Source organism: Dendrobates tinctorius, unplaced genomic scaffold (assembly GCF_039654945.1).
Source record: "Dendrobates tinctorius isolate UK_male_01 unplaced genomic scaffold, ASM3965494v1 ptg000196l, whole genome shotgun sequence".
Taxonomy (NCBI): Eukaryota; Metazoa; Chordata; class Amphibia; order Anura; family Dendrobatidae; genus Dendrobates; species Dendrobates tinctorius.
The window spans coordinates 1422903-1441838 of record NW_027361863.1 but is presented as its reverse complement, the minus strand read 5'-3'; the positions used below and the strand labels follow the sequence as shown (position 1 = coordinate 1441838).

General features: G+C 44.0%; 1 protein-coding gene across 7 annotated transcripts in view; it reads left to right on the top strand.

Annotated features, from left to right (window-relative positions):
• Positions 1 to 18936, top strand: part of FANK1 (fibronectin type III and ankyrin repeat domains 1) — a 156670-nt gene that overhangs the window by 54531 nt on the left and 83203 nt on the right. For 6 of the 7 annotated variants that reach the window (XM_073552768.1, XM_073552769.1, XM_073552770.1 and 3 more), the window contains one exon: positions 13001 to 13178. The exons of the other annotated variant lie outside the window; for it this stretch is intronic. In XM_073552768.1, coding sequence (XP_073408869.1) covers positions 13001 to 13178 — 178 coding nt within the window. The remainder of the gene's footprint in view (positions 1 to 13000; positions 13179 to 18936) is intronic. 7 annotated transcript variants of the gene reach the window in all.

The following is an 18936-nucleotide window of genomic DNA, read 5'->3' as shown; positions in this document are numbered from 1 at the left end:
GGTTCTTCAAAGTAGCCACCTTTTGCTTTGATTACTGCTTTGCACACTCTTGGCATTCTCTTGATGAGCTTCAAGAGGTAGTCACCAGAAATGGTCTTCCAACAGTCTTGAAGGAGTTCCCAGAGATGCTTAGCACTTGTTGGCCCTTTTGCCTTCACTCTGCGGTCCAGCTCACCCCAAACCATCTCGATTGGGTTCAGGTCTGGTGACTGTGGAGGCCAGGTCATCTGGCGTAGCACCCCATCACTCTCCTTCTTGGTCAAATAGCCCTTACACAGCCTGGAGGTGTGTTTGAGGTCATTGTCCTGTTGAAAAATAAATGATGGTCCAACTAAACGCAAACCGGATGGAATAGCATGCTGCTGCAAGATGCTGTGGTAGCCATGCTGGTTGAGTATGCCTTCAATTTTGAATAAATCCCCAACAGTGTCACCAGCAAAGCACCCCCACACCATCACACCTCCTCCTCCATGCTTCACGGTGGGAACCAGGCATGTAGAGTTCATCCGTTCACCTTTTCTGCGTCGCACAAAGACACGGTGGTTGGAACCAAAGATCTCAAATTTGGACTCATCAGGCCAAAGCACAGATTTCCACCGGTCTAATGTCCATTCCTTGGTTCTTTGATGGTCACTCGTTTTTCTTTACTTAGCTGCTTTTTTCTTGCCATATTACAAATTCTAACAGTCTATTCAGTAGGACTATCAGCTTTGTATCCACCTGACTTCTGCGCAACACAACTGATGGTCCCAACCCCATTTATAAGACAAGAAATCCCACTTATTAAACCTGACAGGGCACACCTGTGATGTGAAAACTATTTCCGGTGACTACCTCTTGAAGCTCATCAAGAGAATGCCAAGAGTGTGCAAAGCAGAAATCAAAGCAAAAGGTGGCTACTTTGAAGAACTTAGAATATAAGACATATTTCAGTTGTTTCACACTTTTTTTGTTAATTATATAACTCCACATGTGTTAATTCATAGTTTTGATGCCTTCAAAGTGAATCTACAATTTTCATTGTCATGACAATAAAGAAAACTCTTTGAATGAGAAGGTGTGTCCAAACTTTTGGTCTGTATTGTGTGTGTATGTATGTGTGTATGTGTGTGTGTGTGTATATATATATATATATATATATACACACACACATACACACACACATACACTCGTTTTTATATACAGTATATAGATTACACACACAGAACATATACTGTACGTACTTATACTATCACAAGTACAACCATATCCTACTCAGCTACTCATGTCCGCTAGTAAGGTACAAAAATGCACAAGTATTTCCTTGCACCACTACCATATTTATCTTCGCTTCTCATTCTCCATATGATCCATATACATTTCTGATCCATATAAATCATGTTCTCCCTAAGTTGTATTATGTGACCCAAAGGGGATGAATACATTAAATGCACAAATACAATATAGAAAAGGCAGATAAGCAGAAGCAGATATAATGCCAGTAACAGACGTGCACAGCAAGTGGACTGGGTTTACAGTCTAATGTACACTTATTTAGTATTACTGTACTTAGGAGAATCAGAGGATTAATTGGGGAGGGGAGTGAAATCAATTTGATGGATTAAAAACCAGCCACAAGCAGGATAAAATCTAGTGCTTTTTTTCAATCTGCCCTATATTCCTGTGTGAGGCTACATCCAAACAGACCCCAGTATATAAGGAGAGCTGTAACACCGCAGCTTGCTGAGAAAATGATGGACAGCATGACGGAAACCCAGCAGACCCCATTATAGTAAATACTCAAGTCATAAGGATTGAAAAGGTTGATTGCCATACTAATGACAAGTACTGATTCTTCTTATCGCTTGAACAATTTTAAAGATCACCTTTTTTATGAAATGTTTCTCCCCTTCCGGAGTTAGCTCTGCTTTTCTTTTTTAGGTAATTACTGCTCGTTATTAATAGGACGGGGCTCCACGCACGTTTAGCAGCAATTCCAAACATGTGGAGCACTTACAAGCTCTTTCTTACTGAGCTTGTAAGTACTGCGTAGAAGCTGCCCGGTATAGCTCTTAATCCTGGCCTGTACTTCCAATACTGCCAAGGCAAAGCAGCCTCATGTAGCAGCATAAGGAGCGCACCGTTCAGGCAAATGGCGCAGCCAGGCTGCTGAACTGTCAATCAAGCAGGAGCATTGCCCCTCTTGCAATCAAGATGTTGGGAGGCAAGATAGCGGTGCGCTCTCATAGGACTGCTGGTTGGGGACTTCTGTAATGTGAATGTGGCGTAAACTCCGCGGCTCGATCCTACAAGTGACCCGCCGCAGTCTCATCACGTCATTCTTGTTAGGAGCAGCAAAGCAGGACGGATGAAGAGACGGGCGATTAATAGAAACGTTCTCTCAATGCACATTAATACAATCTCTATATATTATACATGCAACGTAAAACAGCTTTATTTACTATCTCCGAGACATTAGATGGATTTCTACGGAGATTCGCATCAATTTGGTATTTTCCGGGTCGCAGAACAGGAGAAATAAAATAACCATAAGGTAAAAAACCACTGATTATATTCCAATGCCGTCTTGCTTACAGGCTTCTATTTTGCGCGTGCCACGAAGTCCGACCTATTATTTAATTTTTTTTTTTTTTTTTTATGTATTGCTGGTTTTATCCCATTTCCCATTCTGTTCCTTGTAATAACACAAGCAAGCATCTCGCTGCCCTCGGCAAGTAGCAGTTCATTGTGTATGAAAATGTATTTGTTATATCCCCAAACATTTGCTTAGATTATTCTCACAGCTTCTTTATTAAAGGTATTTCAAGTGAGTAACCGCGGTCAAATAAAGCGAAAATCTATTCTTTTCCTGCCGACCGCGGATACCAGATTGTGCAATTATTATTATAGTGGGATAATGGCATTCCGCAATATCTGTCCTACAAGGCATCTGGCTTGTACGCTGTTCCCATAACCAGTTATTGAGCAGTTTATTCACTTTTTTTTAGCTTTTCACCTGTTGAAAATGAAAGACAGCTGTCTTTATTTTTTGTAGTTGCGGCATTTGAATGCGTAACATTAGTAAAATGCTTCATTTTATGGTGACATACGCAACAAAAAAGAAATTAAAACTACAAAAAAAATAAATTTAATATTCAAATTGCCTCTTCAGAGGGAAAGAGGATTTGAACTCTATAGCGCCACCTGTTGAAAGCAGCAATCCTACAAGTCACAATCGACCCTTTAACGATTCTTGCAATATGACTTGCGATAAAAGCTAAATCAGATGTCAGTTTGCAGACAGTGTTTCGGGATATTGCCCATCCTCAGTGCAAAGTATGAGAACTGATTTGACTAGGTGAGAGGCTCTGGACTGAGGTCTAAAGGGTAAAGTTTCTCCTTGTGGAGAGTGACATCTCAGCTCTGGCATGCCAAGGTAAGGAGACTTATTTGTTGTGCAATGCTCCTCTGGGAAATTGATATATGCAAATTGCTTTAAATCTCAGTCCAGAGCCTCTCGCCCAACCAAATAAGTTCTCATGCTTTGCACTGACGAGGGCCAAAAACCCGAAACACTGTGTCTGCAAATTGAGATTCTGATTTGGCTTTTATCCCAAGTCATATTGCAAGGCTCGTTAAAGGGTTGATTGTGACTTGTAGGATCGCTGATTCCAATGGGTGGCACTATAGTCCTCTTCCTCTCTGAAGAGGCAATTTGCATATTAAATTTCCCAGAAGAGCATTGCATGGCGAATAAGTCTCCTCCACAAGGAGAAACGTTACCTCTAAAAAAAATAATTGTAATTCTTACTGGTGATTCAGAAGAAAACGGGATCTAGCACCAAAATGTGACTTCATGTGTGAGACCCTGCAGTTGTGTGCTGTCCTGTAAAGCCTTGCGGTGATCTTTCGAGTTGTGTGCTATCCTGTAAAGCCTTGCAGGGATCTTTTGAGTTGTGTGCTATCCTGTAAAGCCTTGCGGGGATCTCTCGAGTTGTGTGCTAACCTGTAAAGCCTTGCGGGGATCTTTCGAGTTGTGTGCTATCCTGTAAAGCCTTGCGGGGATCTTTCGAGTTGTGTGCTATCCTGTAAAGCCTTGCGGGGATCTTTTGAGTTGTGTGCTATCCTGTAAAGCCTTGCGGGGATCTCTCGAGTTGTGTGCTAACCTGTAAAGCCTTGCGGGGATCTTTCGAGTTGTGTGCTATCCTGTAAAGCCTTGCGGGGATCTTCCGAGTTGTGTGCTATCCTGTAAAGCCTTGCGGGGATCTTCCGAGTTGTGTGCTATCCTGTAAAGCCTTGCGGGGATCTTTCAAGTTGTGTGCTATCCTGTAAAGCCTTGCGGGGATCTTTCGAGTTGTGTGCTATCCTGTAAAGCCTTGCAGGGATCTTTCGAGTTGTCCGTTGCCCTGCAAGCCTCCTCCTACCTGGCGGCATCCCTCGTACCTCTTCTTTTTATTATTCCCTGGATTTCGGTAGAAATATATAGACAAATGGGAATACTGTTCTTGCACAGGGGCGCTTATAAAGTGCTTATAAAAACAAGCAACTATGCATTTTACCTTTTATTAAAAATCCTCTCCTTTTTTTTTTCAGAACAGAGGGTTTTTTTTCTATTCTATTCAACTGCCTGTTACTTGGGTTACTCTGCAGTATATAAAAAGTCACCAGCTTACAAGTTTTTTTTGCGTTAGAGCCTGCAATCGCTGTTCCGAAGCTGTCTGGTCAGCTTCAGTGTCCCTGAGTTCCTTCAATGCTGCAAAAACAAAGCTGCGCCTGCTTCCTTCATGGGGAGAGCACATTGTTGGACAAGTGGCACGACGATGCCGCTAGTCTGAACTGTCATTCTTCAGGAGCGCGCCGCTCCCCAGCCTCATACATTCTTGCTGGTCAGAGGGTGGGATGCAGCTGAAGATTGACTGGTTCTGCTCAGCATAGAAAAAAGGTGAGAGCGATCCTTTAGGCTACGTTTCCACAGTGGATATTTGGCGAGTTTTTGCACCTATTTTGTAAATTAGGTTACTTGCGTTTTTGAGCGCCTTTTTCTACTTGTGTTTTTAATTTTTTTTGTCTCGTCTCTTGTTGGCATTTCATGTTTTAAATAAAACTGCTTTGTTTTGACGCGTCCCGGCATTTGGTTTCGACAAAACGTAGTCAAGTGCGGATTTACATGTGTTTTTTACCTTCAGATTTTGCTCATCTAATGCAATTCTACGGAGAGCATAAATCATAAAGCGTAGACAAAATTAACATGTTGCGGCCTGGAAACAGACCCCGCAGGTCGCTTTACGCTTAGTATATAAAAAAAAAGTGCATTGGGCTTGAGATGTCTATAAATCCCATCCACTATGCTGGAAATGTAAGACGCTGCGTTTTTTGTTTTTGCACAAAAAAAAATACGCAGCATCTAAACCGCACCAAAAACTAATAGTGGGAACTTAATCGTAAAGAGGTAATCGCTGGGTTATAGTAGCCACAAGAAGATGGAAGAGAGCTTTATTGTATCATTCCCTAAGAATTCCCCCGATAAGGGATATCGGTACCTCTCTTAGGCCCTCTCTAATTATCGTACATTATGCATAGGGAGAAATATTAAGTTTTCAAACAAGAACATTATAGAGCTGGTAGACGTAGAAGAACGTAGAACGTGGTGGAACTGAATACAACAAAGTGGGATAATCCAGTGTCGGGATAGAAATGGCTGCCGGTGGTCATCTTCGTCTGTCACTCTCCCCCATTGTGAGCCCTCGACAGGTACAATTTAATGAACTTCAGCTTAGAAAAGGGAAATGCATTCAACCCCCGTACAACTATTCAGCATTGTAATTGGTTCTGTTCCCACACCGCCGTGTTGACTCTTGTCTTTTTCATAACTTCGTTTTTCGCGAGCGTGAAGAAATATATACGGATATGAATATTTCAATACCCCAGAGCATCCTATTATTACAGAGAAATGTAACATTAGCATTTCATATTGTTACTTAGTTCTCACAAGATAGCAATGCCTCCTATTAATGTACACAGTTGTCACTTTGCCAACCGCGCTGGTGTTTGCCCATTATCCACGTATAAAGAGGTATATCAGCGCACTCTTAATCACCTCGCGTAATTAGCATGGAAATAGGAAATTGTCTTAAGCAAATGTTATTTACTGCAAAATAAACGCTCAATAAAAGAAAAAAAAAGGTAAATTGATATTTTATTACACTCCTGTATGTTGCCATCTCATAACTGGCTTTCGGAACCAGTTCGAAAATATTTTGGGGTGTTTCTCTAAAGAAATCAAAAGTTACTTGTAAAAAGTAACGTCATCCTTCTACCTTAGGTGTCATGCCTAACCCCTCACTACCAATGATGTTGTAACAACCCTGCCGACTTCACTGCCTCCTGGCCTCCCATCCCCCACCTGCCTTACACACCAACTTACCCACTACTTCCGGCCATGCTGTGGGTTCTGTCTTCTGCCGGCTCCATGCTGTATGCCTCTTGCTTCCTGCCTGCTCTCTGCATAATTCCTGGCTGTGTGCATAGGAGGGCGGCGCCGGAAATCTCTGGTTCTTATGGAATCCGTGTGCACCTGCCTAATGTGCTCCCCACCAATCACCAAGAGGACTCTAGTATTTAGGGCAGCTCCACCCGGTGGAAGCTGCCTGTGCAACGCCTTTTCTCAGTTAGTGTCTTGCTACTGAGTTGCCATATCCTGTCCTGTGTTTCGCCTTCTCTGGAGGCTTGATTCCTAGCTTTGCCTTGTACCTGTCTGTCTGCCCTCCAGGAGGCAGAATATCCTGGTCTCTGTGTGTCTTTGTTCTAGCCTTGTCTTTTGCTTGTCTTGCCGCCCTCCAGGAGGCAGAATATCCTGGTCTCTGTGTCTTTGTTCCTTGCCTTGTCTCGCACCGTTACCTTGTCTGAACTCTGTCCTACCTCTGTCTGTCTCCTTGTCTGTGGCTCCTTTTCCTGCTGTGTATTTCCTTGTGTCCTCTCCATCTGCCTGTGCTCTGCACTCCTGCTACTCTGCCTGTGCTCCGCACTCCTGCCGTTTTGCCTGTGCTCTGCACTCCTGCCGTTCTGCTGCGGAACCTCTTGCTGCAAACTGCAGCTCCTCTCCACAGTCTTGCGGTTCTTCTCCAGTGTGAAAAGGTCCAAACCTGTTCCCTCATACCTGTCCATATTTCCATCCTACCTGTACCAGTTCCTACACCTCCTGTGTGAACAGGTCCCTATCTTTTTCATACACCACTCCTCCCTGCTTGTGTCCCTGTGCCTTTCAAGTTAGTCCCTGCCAGTGTCTCAGCCATCCCCGCCTGCCAGTGCCTCAGCCGTGCCCACCTGCTTGTGTCTCAGCCGTGCCCGCCTGCCTGTGTCTCAGCCATGCTCATCTGCCAGTCGTGCCTGCCGCCCGCACCTGTCCTAGTGTTCCGTCTCACGGAGTGGGATCAGCAGCCACAGCCATACACCACCCTGGAGTGGCACCTGGCAGCTGCCTGCCACACAAGCCTGACCTCACCATCAGAGGCTCCAGTGAAGACCAAGGTAGCTGTCCTAGTCATGCCCTTTCCAGGGTAGTCTGGTTTGTGGCAAAATGGGGCCACAACCCCCTGGCTCACGCCCACCAGTCAGGGCGTGAGCGTGACAGATTTAAGTAATATGTCATGATGGGTAATGCAGTTAGGATATTAGGACACGACTGTTAGCTTTCAGATAATTCCAGAACAAAGTTTCGTAGGTTGTGGGGAGCGCTCACTTGTCATCAGGACCAGGATAAAAAGTTTTACTAAATGTTCCTGTATCTTTATAGGGGAATTAGGTGAAAGAGCTATAAGTGAGAGCATCTATGCTATGGGCCGAAAAATTATTTTGGTTTGTTTTTTTTTTTAATCTTGGTCATATCTCTGAACAGGATGGTTTCGAAAATGGGGAGCTATGCTTTTTCAGTAATTTGGGAGCTACAGAGCTTAATGGGAGTGCGCAGTAATATATTATTAAGGATATTGCCCATTTAGGATCACCCCTATCCATAGCCTGTCTTGTGAGATATATGTCACAAAAGAAATTCCCTTGCCCATCTATGAACTATAACAGAGAGCGCAAAAAAAAAAAAAGAACTCGCATTCTCCTGCCAGTTCAGATCATAGAAAAACTATTCCAATGTTTTTATTTCGCCATATTAAAATAGTTCGAGGTACAAATCCAATTCCATCAATACGTTAGCCTACGCGTTTCAGACATAACAAAGTCCTGGATCTAGAACAGAGAAGCCCCTGAAAGCAGAAGCTCCCACTCTGGCGGTCTCAAGTCCTCCGTTATGGCCACTGCTGGTAGAGATTAGCTTCCAGCTGCATATTCCCTGGGTGATAAAATCAGGTTTTGACTCTTAGAAGCCCGGAGATTTTTTGGTTGACTGGTGCACATCCTCTCTTTTTTTATTGACAGTATAGGCCAGCAGCATCGTGTCAGATTTTGGCTGAAGATCGCATGCGTGGCCGCTGTGGCGGGATCGCAGCGGCGGTTTTGATGCCTGGTAATAATCTGTAGACAGTCCAGTTAGCAGTGGATATCGCTAGTACCGGCCACTTTGGTAACATCATTCCAACGGGTGATTATTTAGATAATATCTAACAATCTCTGGGATTTGGTAATGATAGGCATAAAACTTTAAGATCTGTTTTCCAAATACTATATTATTAGAATCTGTTCATACCCTACATTTGTTACTGGTGTCTCGGGTACTGCTACTGAGCGCCTCTTTAATTCAATAGGCGCTGAGCTGTAGTACCGTAGAACGGCCACTACACGGTGTAAAGAGCTATGGTATTGTGACTCCAACACCACAGCACTTTACACTCCGCAGTGGGCGTTCTACGGTACTGCAGCTCAGCTCCTGGTTCCGGACCTGCAGACAGCTGAGACTCGCTGATCTGGTGTTGATGACCAATCCTAAGAATAGATCATTAATATTGTATCAGTGAACAACTATATATATATATAATTTATTTTATTTATTTTTTTCATTTTGTTAGTCCTTAAAATAAATTTCCAAAGTTTTGGGTATTGAAGGAACCATAATAAAGTGAAGAAATGAGTCTCTGCAGGGACTGGAAGTGATGACATCTCTCCTACATCAGTTACCTATGCCGTGAGACCACTATTTGGCCCCAGCTTTGGGTGATTGACGAGCCGGACATAAGTTGGAAACCTTTAGTATGGATGTTACTATACTGGACCCTGTATTAAAGGGGACTCGTTCCACTATTCTAAAGAGAAGTCAGGGATGAAAAATCCATAAAAATCCCTTTAAGTCCGATCTCCTGGGTAAACTTTCCGTACCTATTATTATTCATCCATTCTTATCCTCTGTAATGCCGCCTTTGCTCACGTTGATTTGTTTCTCAATATTTCTTAATAACTTTACTTAGTAGCATTTAGATCATAAACGAATATTGATTGCAGCTGAGAGCGTTCTACCAGGAGTTCATATGCGTTTCCTATTATTCGCACTAAATCCTCGAGTATTTCTGATTATTGGCTGCACCGTCCTTGTATCGGCTGTAAAGTATTAGAGACCTATTCCGTTATAAATCCCGACTATTAGAACACCACCGCACACATTTATCAAATATTCAATTTGTGCCAAAGCTTTACTGTATTTGCTTCAACTCAACGTATTTATCAAATGCCGCACCGTGTGATATATTTGGCACAAATGGTCTAGGGGGATACAATTCCCGATTAAGAGCCTGAGTTCAAATGTTGCGAAACGTTTAAAGGGAATCTGTCACCCCTTTTTCCGACTATGAGCTGGCGGCACTGACATCAGGGCTTATCTACAGCATTCTGTAATGCTGTAGATAAGCCCCCGATGTAACCTGAAAGAGAAGAAAAAGAAGTTATATTATACTCACCGGGGGGTGGTCCGGTCTTGGTCCGATGGGTGCTGCGGTCCGGCACCTCCCATCTTCTAACCGTGACGTCCTCTTCTTTGCTGCCTGTCATGTCTCCGGGTGCCTGCGCACTGTAGGACTCTGCCATGCCCTCAACAGGGCAGAGCAGTGCACCTGCGCCGGAACCACGACAGGCAGCAAAGAACAGGACGTCACCGTTAGAAGATGGGAGGCGCCGGACCGGACCGCCACACCCATCGGACCGGACCCCCGGGTGAGTATAATCTAAAGCCCCCGTCACACACAGTGAGATCGCTAGTGAGATCGCTAGCGAGATCGCTGCTAAGTCACAAGTTTTGTGACCCAACAGCGATCTCACCAGCGATATTGCTGTGTGTGACACGTATCAGCGACCGGCCCCCCAATGCAATGCCGTCACAGACTCTGCACATACGGCCTCTCCCTGTGCTCTTCAGGAAGTCCACTCCTTGGACCTTCCAACACAGGCCTTCAGGTCCATGGCCTCACCATGTGCTCCTGGAATCCGATCCATATCTACACAAGACCTTCCAACACAGAGCCCTCAGGACCTTACACACAGACCATTCAGGTCCATACACTCTGCCATGTGACCAGACCTCAGTCTCATTATATACTGTAGCCACCCCCATAGGTGGGAGGCGCATGTGTGGGTAGTCATTCCTGCCTAGCTCTCTGACTAACTCTATAAGCCCCCCTATTATAAATAAGCAAAAACTCTTGGAACTACAAGTCCCAGCATTACAATTTTATTTCAGGATTATAGCGCAGAGACCCTATGCAACACATACCAGCCACTTACCATCCTGCCGGTCACTGTTTCACTATCACAGATACTCTGCAGCTGCCATGCAGTCCTATGGCCTTACTACGCCTCCATGCGTATTCTGAGGAGCACATACAGCGCCCCCTAGCTGTAACAGGGGTCACTGCCTTACAGTGGACTAAGGGTTTCCGGTGCTGATATTTATGGAAGACTTTGTGCACAATATTGAGAAAGTTTTTATTTGTTTTGCCGAAATGGAAAGACAAGATCAAGGAAGGTTGCACAAGTGTCAGCCAGGAAGAAATGATGCCCGTTCACGACTGGCGGCGACATTGACTGTGAACTGATTGTGGCGGATAGACGTGTAGGAATGGATGCGAATCCCGAAAGAAGTCCTACATCTATTGACAAGGTGAAGACAGCGATGCATCTGTGGCTCGCAGCTCACCCTGTAATATTTTTTAACGAGGGAATACGAAAGCTCATTGCCAGACGGACAAAGTGTATTGAAAACCCGTGCGGTTGTGAGGAAAAACGATGGATTTGTCTGTTCTGATAGCAGATTGACCTCTTCACGACGACGTAGCCATTTTCCGTTATTAGTTTTTTCCCTCCCCTTCTACGTAAAGCCATAACATTTTTAGTTATCTGTCCACATAGACATATGAGAGCTTTTTTTTTTTTGCGGCACGAATTGTACTTTTGAATGACACCATTCATTTTGCCAAATAATGTGCTGCAAAAAAAATTCCAAGTGGGGGAGAAATTATTTGTGGTGTACATTACGCGGTAAAAAAAATGACCTGGAAATATGATTCTCCTCATCAGTACAATTACGGTGATACCAAACATGGCCAGTTTTTTTTTGTGTTTTGTTTTTTTTTTTTTTACTATTTTAGTTGTGAAAAAAATCTGAATTTTTTTTTTAGACAAAAAATTTGGTGGCGTTGTGTCACTATTTTCTGAGACCCGTAATGTTTTTATTTTTCTGTCGTTGGAGCTGTGTGACAGCTTATTTGTTGCAGGGCGACTCAATGTTTTCAGATAGATATGACGTTTTGTTCGCTTCAAACAGCATTTTTTGTGTTATTGCTGCAACCAAAAACCGTAATTTTGATGATCTTGATTTTTTATTTTTCCCGTTCTCGCACTGTTCACCAAAAAGAGGGAGGATTGATCTTTTCTGTTTTTTTTTTTTTTTTTTAATATGTTTCATATTGTTTTAAAACCTTTTTGCTTTTTACTGTTCCCCTTAGGGGACTTGGAAGTTGCGATCGTCCAATCGTTTGTGTTATAGACAGGAATACTGCGTATAGTAAAAATCTTTTGATTTTTTTGATGCCTGCCACAGGCACACAGGGAGGGTTTCAAGTGAACTCCATAATGACTAGTACGGGGGTCTTCACCAGACTCCCTTCTATCATAAAGCAACCTGTCAGAGACGCGCGATCAAGTCATGGGCTTGCCGATCGGCACTTAGAATGACGTGCCACTGTCAGAGATTGACAGTGGCATTTAATAGGTTGACAATCGCGAGTGGTGCTTTGTTCCACCCACTATTGTTAGAGGCAGGTCCTGGTTTTAACACACAGCCATTCGGGCTCATCCCGTGAGCCCACCTCCTACACCAACTTCCGTCTTGCGCCGTACATGTACGGTAGATGTCGTGAAGGCGTTAAGATATATTTTACTACTGCCAGGGTGCGGATTATTTTTGACTATCCCTCTACATGCATACAAACATAGGTTTTGTCTTTAATTGAGCCCCGGTGGTGCACTAAGTGGTGGTCTTCTCTCCTAATTCACGCCTGGGTATAGACACTCCATGCATTAGTTAGATCCTCGGCGCCTATACAGCCGACATCATCTTCTATGCTGCTTACTTGACCTTCTTGGCTCTTTGCGTTATGTAAGGTTTCTCGGATGGTTGTGAATGTTACAGATTCCTTCTCATTATGCTGGGCGATAGCAGAAGATTGTGGCCGCAGTGCGAGGATCTCTCTCCCGCCGCGTCTCCACGCATTTCGTATTCCTCTTCCGCAGTTGGCTTGATTCACTGCTCCAGTATAACTTCATGATCTCTAATGTAATTAGCTGTCAAAGTCTTATGAATGCTAATTTACGCTCTCGAGCTAAACCTATATAAATCAATATACACTTTTTAATTATTTCAGACAAATGCAAGACCCGGCATTATGTAAGGATATCCAAACTAATTACTGAACATTAACAATTCCCATTTCTCTTGTCTATATCTGACAATTCCTCGCACGTTCTATTACTCCCATTTTCATTTTGAGTAACTCGGGGAAAAATAAAAAAAAAAAATGTTTCTTTCCAGAAGAAATTGCTATCCAGCGCCCTGATCCTCCTGTGGTGGGGAAGGTAAATCACCACAGCATTGAGTTGTACTGGGACATCAATAATGACTACCAGCGCATCGGGCCGCCTAACAAATGGTTCAAGTTTTCCATTGAGGAAGAAGACGTCAAGACTCATATGTACGGCACCGTTTACTCGTGAGTATATTACCTGCTCAATATAACATTAGCTTCTGGCAAAATGTAATTATTATATGTTTTTGTAATGTCACCATGTTGTTATTATTATTTATTTTTAAAGCGCCATTGATTCCATGGTGCTGTATATGAGAAGGGGGTTACATACAGGATAGAAATATAAATTGCAATGAACAAAGTAACAAAAATAGACAGGAGAGGGCCCTGTCCTCGCAGACTTAGTCTACAGCAGGGCTGCACAACAATTTTTCATCCATGAGCCACATTGTCATATTGAACCAATCCGAAAGGCCGCAAAAAAATATAAAGGGGTATTTACATAAGTACATCACCAGAACCACCGTCAATACAATAATACATCACCAGAACCACCGTCAATACAATAATACATCACCAGAACCACCGTCAATACAATAATACATCACCAGAACCACCGTCAATACAATAATACATCACCAGAACCACCGTCAATACAATAATACATCACCAGAACTACCGTCAGTACAATAATACATCACCAGAACCACCGTCAATACAATAATACATCACCAGAACCACCGTCAATACAATAATACATCACCAGAACCACCGTCAATACAATAATACATCACCAGAACCACCGTCAATACAATAATACATCACCAGAACCACCGTCAATACAATAATACATCACCAGAACTACCGTCAATACAATAATACATCACCAGAACCAAGTGCTATTTGAGAATAATTTGAGAAGAGAGTTCCTCCTCAAAAATAATCAATGTGAACACACACAAAACTTGCACTAAGTTTTTGGAGCAGAAACTCAACCAAATCCTCCTCATAATCTCAAAACTAAGTTTTGAGGAAATTTCTGTTTTAATATGAAGCACATTATGGATTGCTACATAATCACAAGATGAAAGCAGCGCCAGAACCATCGTCGGTACATGGAAGCAGCACCAGAACTACTGTCAGTACAGGAATACATCACCCAGTTTAGAGCAGGAAAGATGTATATCTTTGGACCGTGTTAGCCAGTAGATAGAAAAATATTCAGAATTGAGAGTCCTCAGTGGTTGATACCTTTTAATGGCTAACTGAAAAGATGGTAACACATTGCAAGCTTTCGAGACTACTCAGGTCTCTTCTTCAGGCTAGACTAATACAAAATCTGAAGAGTCACATATTTATTCACAATACAACACAGAAAAAATGCAATAGATGAGACAAGTGACGTGAAGCAGAACTATCAATATGGGAGAGGGAGAAACATAAATATTGGATCAGTACATAGATAAGGAGTCCGGATGTTTTATAGTCCTCTGATTGGGGTCTCCTAATGTGTTGTGATACCCCCACCAGGTCTTGAAAGCAAATTCCTTAATTGATGTAAAAAGACATAAATCCATGCGACACATTCATTTCAGCACTGAGAGTGTCAAAGGTCGTCATAAATTTATACTCCCAAACACGTCTCTCTCTCTGAGATGTGAAGTTACCTTTCAATACCAGTAATTTCATATCCATGTTGCTGTGATGAGGCGTACAAAAATGTTTTGCTACAGGTAGAGCCATTCTTTTTTCTCTTATTGTGTGACAATGAGCATTCATCCTTGTTCTAAGCTTTTGCCCTGTCTCCCCCACATACAGACCCCCAGTTGGACATTTAGTACAAATAATTAAGTACACCACATTAGATGTAATGCAGCTGAAAGTACCTGGGATCTTGTAGTCCTGATGTGAGTTGGAGATCTTTATCTTGTCCGTGGTCATTATAAATGGACAAGTTTTACATTTTTTCTGGTTGCAAGGAAACCGGGTGCCTCTAGTAGTCATCTACAACCCAAATCTGGAAGTGCTAAGGGGAGCTGCACGGAAATTACAACCTTTACTACAAAAAGATGCCCGATTACAATCCATTTTCCAGACCCCCCACTGCTGTGTTTTAAGCAGCCCCCAAATTTAAGAACCATCATTGTCAGAAGCTCCCTGTCCTCTCCAACAGCTACAGGAACCTTTCCTTGTAACCAGAAAAAATATAAAACTTGTCCATTTATAATGACCACGGACAAGATAAAGATCCCCAACTCACATCAGGACTACAAGATCCCAGGTACTTTCAGCTGCATTACATCTAATGTGGTGTACTTACTTATTTGTACTAAATGTCCAACTGGGGGTCTGTATGTGGGGGAGACAGGGCAAAAGCTTAAAACAAGGATGAATGCTCATCGTCACACAATAAGAGAAAAAAGAATGGATCTACCTGTGGCAAAACATTTTTGTATGCCTCATCACAGCAACATGGATATGAAGTTACTGGTATTGAAAGGTAACTTCACATCTCAGAGAGAGAGACGTGTTTGGGAGTATAAATTTATGACGACCTTTGACACTCTCAGTGCTGGAATGAATGTGTCGCATGGATTTATGTCTTTTTACATCAATTAAGGAATTTGCTTTCAAGACCTTGTGGGGGCATCACAACACATTAGGAGACCCCAATCAGAGGACTATAAAACATCCGGACTCCTTATCTATGTACTGATCCAATATTTATGCTTCTCCCTATCCCATATTGATAGTTCTGCTTCACGTCACTTGTCTTATCCATTGCATTTTTTCTGTGTTGTATTGTGCATTAATATGTGACTCTTCAGATTTTGTATTAGTCTAGCCTGAAGAAGAGACCTGAGTAGTCTCGAAAGCTTGCAATGTGTTACCATCTTTTCAGTTAGCCATTAAAAGGTATCAACCACTGAGGACTCTCAATTCTGAATATTTTTCCAATTTAGAGCAGTGATCGATTGCAGTTTCAGGTCAGCCCCATTGTCACATAAAACTGTGACTCTCAGTAAGTCCTTAACAATGATGAGGAGATACTTGGCGTTGTTGTTACCAGCCATCATCAGACTGTGGACCATACAAGAACCACAGCACTGATGAGACCCAGGAAAGATGACATATAAAAATTTACATCCAGGTACCTTATAGATGACATCTTTGATTGTTCCTATGTCTGTCTCCACGTAGTACAGACGCAATGAAGAGATTTCCCACTTCATGGCTCACAGCTCATCTCTGCAAACCTCACTCTTCTCCTTCTTTAGCAGCACTTCCCAACATGGTGCCCTTAAAAAGAAAAGTATTATTATACTGCCCCCAAAATATAAATATCTCCCATGCTGCACCCTTGAAAAGATAATTGCCCCTCAGTGTGCTTCCTGCACACAATATTCCCCACATACACACAGCCCCTCTGCATCATATTCCCCCACACACAGCTCCTCTCCGTCATATTCCCCCACACACCGCTCCTCTCAGTCATATTCCCCCACACACAGCTCCTCTCAGTCATATTCCCTCACACACAGCTCCTCTCCGTCATATCCTCCACACACAGCTCCTCTCCAACACACAACCCCTCTCCGTCATATTCCCCCCCACACAGCTGCTCTCTTTCACAGCTCTTCACCATCATGTCCCCCCACACACACAGCTCCTCTCCGTCATATTCTGCCTCCACACACAGCTCCTCTCCCACATACAGCTCCTCTCCCACACACAACCCCTCCCCGTCATATTCCTCCCCACACACAGCTCCTCCCCATCATACTTCCTCCACACTCTATCCCTCTGTCATATCCCCCCACACAGCTCCTCTCTGTCATATTCTCCACCTCACGCACAGCTGTTCTGTCATATTCCTCCACCCACATACAGCTCCTCTCCGTTAAGTTTTGCCCCCACACACAGCTCCACTCCGTTATATTCCCTCACACAGCTCCACTCCGTCATATTCCCTCACACACAGCTCCTCTCCGTCATATTCCCTCACACAGCTCTACTCCGTCATATTCCCTCACACACAGCTCCGCTCCGTCATATCCCCCCCACACAGCTCTTCTCCGTAATATTCCCCCACACACAGCTCCTCTCTGTCACATTCCTTCACACACAGCTCATCTCCGTAATATTCCCCCACACACAGCTCCTCTCCGTCATATTCCCTCACACACAGCTCCTCTCCGTCATATTCCCCCACACACAGCTCCTCTCCATCATATTCCCTCACACAGCTCTACTCCGTCATATTCCCTCACACACAGCTCCGCTCCGTCATATCCCCCACCACAGCTCTTCTCCGTAATATTCCCCCACACACAGCTCCTCTCCGTCATATTCCCTCACACACAGCTCCTCTCCGTCATATTCCCCCACACACAGCTCCTCTCTGTCATATTCCCTCACACACAGCTCCTCTCTGTCATATTCCCTCACACACAGCTCCTCTCTGTCATATTCCCTCACACACAGCTCCTCTCTGTCATATTCCCTCACACACAGCTCCTCTTTGTCATATTCCCCCACACACAGCTCCTCTCTGTCATATTCCCCCACACACAGCTCCTCTCTGTCATATTCCCCCACACACAGCTCCTCTCTGTCATATTCCCCCACACACAGCTCCTCTCTGTCATATTCCCTCACACACAGCTCCTCTCTGTCATATTCCCCCACACACAGCTCCTCTCTGTCATATTCCCCCACACACAGCTCCTCTCTGTCATATTCCCCCACACACAGCTCCTCTCTGTCATATTCCCCCACACACCGCTCCTCCCTGTCATATTCCCCCACACACCGCTCCTCTCTGTCATATTCCCCCACACACGGCTCTTCTCCGTAATATTCCCCCACACACGGCCCCTCTCTGTCATATTCCCCCACACACTTCTCCTCTCCATCATATTCTCCCCACACAGCCACTCTCCCTCATACTCCCCCACTCGCAGCTCCTTTCCGTCATATTCCTCTTCCCACACACAGCTCCTCATCCACACACAGCTCCTCTCCTTCATATTCAACACCTTTCCTTGTGTCCTTCACCCCCACCAAAAGTGAAGGATGCGGCAGGCCACACTTCTGATTACTTCATGGAGCTCTTTTCACATACCATGCCTGGGTTACTAAGTCAAACCCTGAATTCCCCAGTCCAAGATGAATCTGACACGGAGTGCACTGATGCACAGCCACTGCTAGATGATTCTGCTGGTACATTGACCTAGAGCACTACATTGTCCTCGCAGTCTACTGAGCCAGAATCTGACCCTGATGAAACTCAGGTGCCCCTTCCCGCATACTATACCACCTTACACGATGACAGGAAGGTACAGCTGAAATTGAAGAGGAGGTGATGGATGACCCAGTTATTGACCCGGATTGGCATCCATTGGGGGAAGAGGGTGCCGCTGGCAATAGCTCAGAAGAGGAGAAGGATCCGCAGCAGGCATCGACATCGCAACAGCGGTTATCTGGCAGGCCCAGAGCAGTTCAAAAACGTAAAAAAACAAAAAGTGTTGCTGGACAGCTTGCCCAGACGGTCAAATTAGCACAGCGTGCAAGCCCTGAAAATTTATACCATAGTAGGAAGAGTGCAGTGTGTCACTTTTTTGACCAAAATCCTATTGATGAGGCAAAGGTTATCTGTAAGAAGTGCGGAAGGACCTTTAGCCGAGGGAAAAATCTCCGAAATTTGAATACCAGTTGCATGCTTAGACATTTAATCACCATGCAATTGCAAGCGTGGACGAACTACAAAACCTCATTTAGCACATGTGCACCTGCTCCGACTGAAGGTAGCCAGCAACGCTCCATTGCTTCCCTCACTGTAAGCCGACTGGTAAGCACACCACCAGCAAGAAAAGTTGAGGTGTCGTCGCAAGGCCAAAGCAGTCAGGGAATCACAATCTTTTTGCAACGAAAGACTGAA